Genomic DNA, 5,982 nt, shown 5'->3' on the forward strand with positions numbered 1-5,982 from the left:
GAATATCAGGGGCTGACTGGGAAATAAAATAGGTGGCCAGTACCGTGGCCCCAGCGGGGGTGGTAGGGTCTAGTCTGGTATATTGGGTAAGTGCCTCTGTGAGCCGGCTAAGGAAGGCTGCGGGGTTTTCATGGGGGTCTTGTATTATTTCTTGAAGTTTGTTAAAATTTACTGATTTGTTTGACTTTGCCCTCATGCCTGCTAGTAGGCATTGGATCATCTGGTCCCGGCACCGGTGACCATTGCCTGCATGTTGGTAGTTCCAATTGGGATCGGCTGCCAGGACAGCATCGGCTCCTACGGGCATAGTGGGGTCGGTCATGTGGGTTTGGTCTGCATGCTCTCTGGCTGCGGCCTGGATGTGCTCCCTCTCCTCAGGGGGGAGGGCAGAGGTGAGGATCACATGAATGTCATGTGAGACTGTAGGCTTGGGCGAGGTATTGGAATTCCTTAATGTATTGGGTGGGGTCTGCTGAGAATGACCCTAGTCGCTTTTCAATGGCGGACAAGTCTTGGAGAAGGGGACACGAACCAGGCCTTCAGTCCCTGCCACCTCACAGAGAGGTAAGATGGCCGCTGGGGTCTGTTCGCTGGGAGGGGCCTGAGCACGAGTTGGGGACGATATGGGAGGCAAGGGCGGGATGGCTGGGGGTTGGGAGTACAGAGGGGGGCGAGGCCCGGTGGGTGGCGTGGCTAGATCCTCTAACGGGTTGGAGATCGGGGAAGTTGGTGAGGTGGGGTCATTGGGGGGTTGTGGGCGGACAAGGAGCACGCATGCAGAGGGGCAGGAGGAAGATAGGTGGGGGCGAGACCTGAGGTCCCAAAAGGCCATAACATAGGGTATTTCTCCCCATTTTCCCAGCCGATGGCAGAAATTGTCCAGATCGGTTAAGATTTGGTATTGTAAAGACCCCTCAGGTGGCCATTGAGAATCATTATCTCATTTGTATTGAGGCCAGACTACAGTGCAAAGGCGGACAAGTCGGTTACGACGAAGTTCACCTTGTAAGCCCAGGAGCCGCAAGTTTTTTAGCAGACATTGGAGGGGGGTAAGAGATCGAGGTGGTTTAGACTCGTTACTCCCCATTGGCGTGGCAAGGCGAGGCGTCCCTCGCGTTGCGATAAGGGGTCTTTTGGCGTGCGGGCCTTTCGGTGTGCGGAGGAGAGGAGACTGACTTGCGAGACGTCTCTCATGGGTGTCAGCCGTAGTAGGAAGGGGGGAAGGAGGGGTCTGTCCTACTTACCGGCTCCTGTAGGCTCTTGAGAGTAGGGTGGTTGGCATCTGGCTTGGTGAGGAGGGGGGAGTTCAGCCGAGGGAGGCGAGCTACCACCTCCTCCTGGGTTTCAGCACCAAATGTTAGGGTCAGGCATAAGGCAGGGTAAAGATAGGAGTCAGAGGCTAAAAAATTTTAGCAGTCAAAGGCTTTATTTGGGAACTAAGGTCTCGGGCGAGGTTCCGTGACTCAGGGAGAGAGAGAGAGAGAGAGAGAGAGAGGAGTCAAGGAAGTCGCGCCCGGGTATGGTGGGGTAGGGTTTTTAAGCTGCAGCGGTTCCAGGTTTAGGCTCGGGTGGGTCTTTCTCTCGAGCCAGGTTGTGCTGTTGCTTGGTAATTGGTTGACCTTCAGTTCGTTCTGGAGAGCCACTCGGGGCTTTCCATTGGGTTGTGCTGGCGCTCGGTGATTGGTTGACCTTCAGTTCATTCTGGAGAGCTGCTCAGGGCTTTCCGTTGGGTTGTGCTGGCGCTCGGTGATTGGTTGACCTTCAGTTTGTCCCGGCGCGCTGGCAAGAGGGCCGCCCCCTTCCGGGGACATCCTAACACTGACTTTCTATACTTTGCTTTTGGAGTCTCTAAAAGGGACAGTTTAGGGTAAATGTTCCCGAATTATTTTCCATCCAGAAATTTCACATTTGTTTCTGTTTCCATGCTGTACATGAATTGTATCCTCCAACTTTCTATAGAGAGTCTACCTGACTGAGTTTAAAAAAGAAAAATAAATGTAACAACTGTCTTTCCCCCTTAGAAGCTTTTTCCAGGGCTTCCTATTACCAGCTAGCATTGGAGCAGCTGCACAGCTACCCCGAGGCCCTGGCGGCTCTGGGCCCTCCGCTTTTGTCCATTAGCTCCACCTCACCGACAAGTACAGCTTCATGGACATTGCCGATGCCCAGGTAACGTGCTCCCCATGCAGACTGAAGTCCGGGAGAGGGCTGCCATCGCTGGGGGGACGGTCTTGGAGGATTCGGGATGGGAACATGCACGAAGTAAAACCTCCACTAGGTATTACTGAGCACCTTCTGTGAAAGCATTATGGGTGAATTTATTCTCACATACTCGTCTTCCTTTCTGGGGGATAACTGTGGCAGGGAAGGCAGTGTTCGGGCTCAGGGCGCCATCTGGAACTGACTGTTGTAGGGAAGTGAGCAGCAGCAGTGTGCCACAGCTTCTGCCTTGAACTTGAAATACATCTATGACCAGTCAGTGCTCATTCAAGTGTGAGCAACTCTTTAAACTGTAGTTTTAATGCTCATTTATTCCATTGCTGCCACGAAATGCCAGTCCATTTTCTCAGCTATATCCGCTTTTATATTTCAGCCAGTAAAGTCACCTGAATATGAGATGCATTTATTCTAATGTTGAACAAATATGTTTTGGGCCCACACCAAGTTAGAGGAATGATTCGAAGCTGTGTGGGCAATACAGAGATATAGAAGGGTTTCCAGGGGGTTATGATTTAAAACTCCCACGTAAGACAGGGTACCCTGAAGCGAATACTGTGGTAGCAACCTGGGAGGGAGCAGTTAGCCACCTGGGACATTGTTGTGAAGAGAAGGAATGCCAGCTATGGATCAGTGTGCCCAAGAAGCCACGTGGCTGTGCCCCCTGCCAGTGTGACCTCCACAGAGGTGCAGGCTTCCCAGGCAGGTGTGGTGGGTAGGACGGGATGGGACCACAGGGCCGTGACATCATTGTGTGAGATAGACACACTCGACTGTGGGGCCAGCGGAAGCCATGGATAAGAGTGAGATGCTCTGATCTATTTTTTTTTTGTCAGTGTTGCTTTTATTAATTTTTTAATGGGAATAGTTTCATTGGGACTTTTTTCTGACAAAAGCCACTCATACTTGAGTATTTTGATAAAAATATTTGATCTGGCTTTAAAAGAAGATCAATTCATGCCGATTGGAAATACCCAGATACTGGACCCCGGGGACTGCCTTTAGGAAAGCAGTGTGGCTATGCAGCTGTGCAGCCGTGAGAGTGTGAACCGGAGCTATGGCCTGCTTAAATCAGGAGAGGACTGCGTCAGAGGTGATGCTTTAACGTCCGATATGGGTGAGTGGGAAGGTGGCGGTGCCACTAAGTGAGAGAGGGAGGGAGCCCAGAAGACAAAGGGAAGGGGTGGACAGGTACAGAGTGCCCCACTGTGTGCCAGGTGGCCTTATGTGCATGTCATCAAGTCTTTCACACCATGCGGCGTGGCTCCTCTGTGTTTCCCCATGGGCTGGATCCTCTCTTTCATTATGAAAAGTTTTGAACGTACAGAGAAGATAAAAGAATTGACACTCTGGTACCCAGGTAGCCGCTACCTGGATTCTCCGATTACAATTGATCCTTGAACAACACAGGTTTGGACTGTGTGGGCCCACTTCATACACAGATTTTTGTTGATACAGTACAGGACTGTAAATGTGTTTTCTCCTTACGATTTTCTTAACATTTTCTTTCCTCTAGCTTACTTTATTGTAAGAATACAGCACAGAATACATAGAACATACAAACATGTGTTAGTCGACTGCTTATATTAGTAGTAAGGCTTCCAGTCATCAGTGTGCTATTAATGATTAAATTTGGGGGGAGTCAAAAGTTACGTGCAGATTTTTGATGTGTTGTTCGAGGGTCGACTGTAATATTTTCCTTGATTTGCTTTATCTCATATCTGTTCGTCTAGCCATATCTGTGTCCATGAACACATCATGTTCAAACATCCATACACTTCATTTAAACACATAAGCAACATATCATTAACCAGAGTTTAATATATATTTATTGTTCTTTCTTTTTTTGAGGTAAAATTTGCATTCTGGGAAAGGTACAAATCTGTCCTATTTGATGAATTTTAATAAATGCATTCACCAATGTAACAAGCCCCCATCTAGATGTAGCCTGTTCACATCACCTGAGAGTCGCTTATGCTCTTCCCAGTTGGTCCTCTCACATCCCTCAGCCCTGCTAGAGACAACCACTTCTCTGATACATTTTTCCAACAAGCTTAGCCTGTTCTAGAAGATTAAATTATATGCTTCTGGGTAAGGCTCTTTCACTTGGCCTGTTTTTGATGTCCATATTGTTGCATGTATCTGTAGTTATGTTCTTTCTTAACAGTGGTTTTTTGAATATGGTTGTAAGAACTCAGAGCCCTGAGTTTGCACATAAGGTCTCTGCCAAATAGGAGGACTGCCACTGACCTCACCAAACCATCCAAAGAGGGGCAGGACATTTGGAGGGAGCCAGATGGAAAATCAGGTCAGTTCTCCAGCTAGAAAACAACCAATTCTGTTAATGATCATTGGACTTCATAGGGTTAGCTCTAGAAAACATCACTTTTTCATCTCTTGGGAGGACAACAATGTATCCAATTGTATCTGGCATTTTATACCCCCAGTTGAAGATTCCAGTCTCTGGAACCAAGTTAGAGGGCCATATCTATGTCAGCTCATCCAGAGATGCCCCCTTTCAGAGGTATTATGGGAAGGTGAGTGGGAATGGGGGAACAGGAAGAGAACCCTCCAATGGAAACAATCCTGATTCTCATTTTCATTTGTAGTGAAATGATTGCAATAGTAAGAATTCATTTTTCAAACCTTGAAAAGTTTCATGGCCTGGACACCAAGCCAGTGCTTTGGCTCTTAGCTCAGTCCAGATGTTTTATGCAGTGCAGCCTCTTGAATTGTCCTCTCCTTATGCTGCTGTGAAGAACTTGACAGCTCTACTGATCTAGATCTATGATATTGATGCTGTGTTACAACTTCTAACACTTGCCTCAGTCGTCACAGATGAACAAAGGCATGGGTTCCTGTTCCAGAAGTATTCATCACATTCTTTATAGAAGATCTCCACCCCATTAATTGGCTTTTCTTGTCTGGTTGCCAATAGCTACATTCACTCACTCCCTCTTCTGGAAGCCTCTCCAGAGATGCTTGCTGTTTAGCCAAGTTGTGTTTTAATTCCCCAGGACAAAAGGAGCAGGCAGCCCTCAGGCAGCCCCCAGCCGGCTCCCCCTGGGCTCATTGACCCCCGAGCCTGGGATTAATGCAGGAGCTGGCAGAGTTCCAGCCAAGAATTGAAGGTTGATGTGAATTAGGAAATGGGGAATAAGCTCCTTCTCTTTCCTGGTGCCCCCTCCATTCACCAGTCATTCATTCTTTGTTAAACTTGCCTTGACAGTGATGCTGGTTAAACTATGAGAGTCCTTAAGAAAATGCTAAAACGTTATCTTATAGCTCTAACAAAATAGTGTGTAAAATTTTTAAGACGTTATTCAAAAACAACTGTTTTTTTGTTTTCTTTTGACCATGCCTTTTGCTTTGGTGTTTATGACTAGAGGCTATTCTTTTGTTTTCTCTCAGGTGGCACCTTCAGAAGGTCTTCTTAAAGCTCAAGGGTGGTCAGCAGATTCCCGTGTTTAAGCTCAGCAGGGACACTGGTGATGAAGGAGGACAGGTGATCAAAACGACTCTGCTTTCTCCAAGAGTGGCCTCCCCTCCTCACCGGGTCCCTCCAGGGCCTTGAGCCGGGTGTCCAGCACCAGGGGTGACTGTACGTGCTGGCATGTGGTAATTTTGGTATAATGTTAATTTGACCACGGTTATTGTGGGTTTTTAATTTAATCAAAAATGGACATTTTACTATAAGTTTATAAGAATTTATCTGCAAATTCACTGTCTAAAAGCAAAGCACAGAGTAAAAGGAATCAGTGTTAA

At 47.6% G+C, this 5,982-nt stretch overlaps 1 protein-coding gene across 1 annotated transcript; it reads left to right on the forward strand.

Annotated features, from left to right (window-relative positions):
* The first annotated feature begins 320 nt into the window (after positions 1 to 320).
* On the forward strand, positions 321 to 5,982 carry LOC124523388 (cytochrome c oxidase assembly factor 1 homolog). The gene is given in 6 exon segments (XM_047095217.1): positions 321 to 392; positions 489 to 564; positions 2,022 to 2,108; positions 2,111 to 2,169; positions 4,665 to 4,741; positions 5,629 to 5,982. Coding segments are annotated over 6 exon segments (534 nt in total). The 3' UTR covers positions 5,792 to 5,982.

Source organism: Lynx rufus, unplaced genomic scaffold, assembly GCF_022079265.1.
Source record: "Lynx rufus isolate CCGP_SWC_20201006 ecotype Redwood Valley unplaced genomic scaffold, mLynRuf1.p SCAF_4, whole genome shotgun sequence".
Taxonomy (NCBI): domain Eukaryota; kingdom Metazoa; phylum Chordata; class Mammalia; order Carnivora; family Felidae; genus Lynx; species Lynx rufus.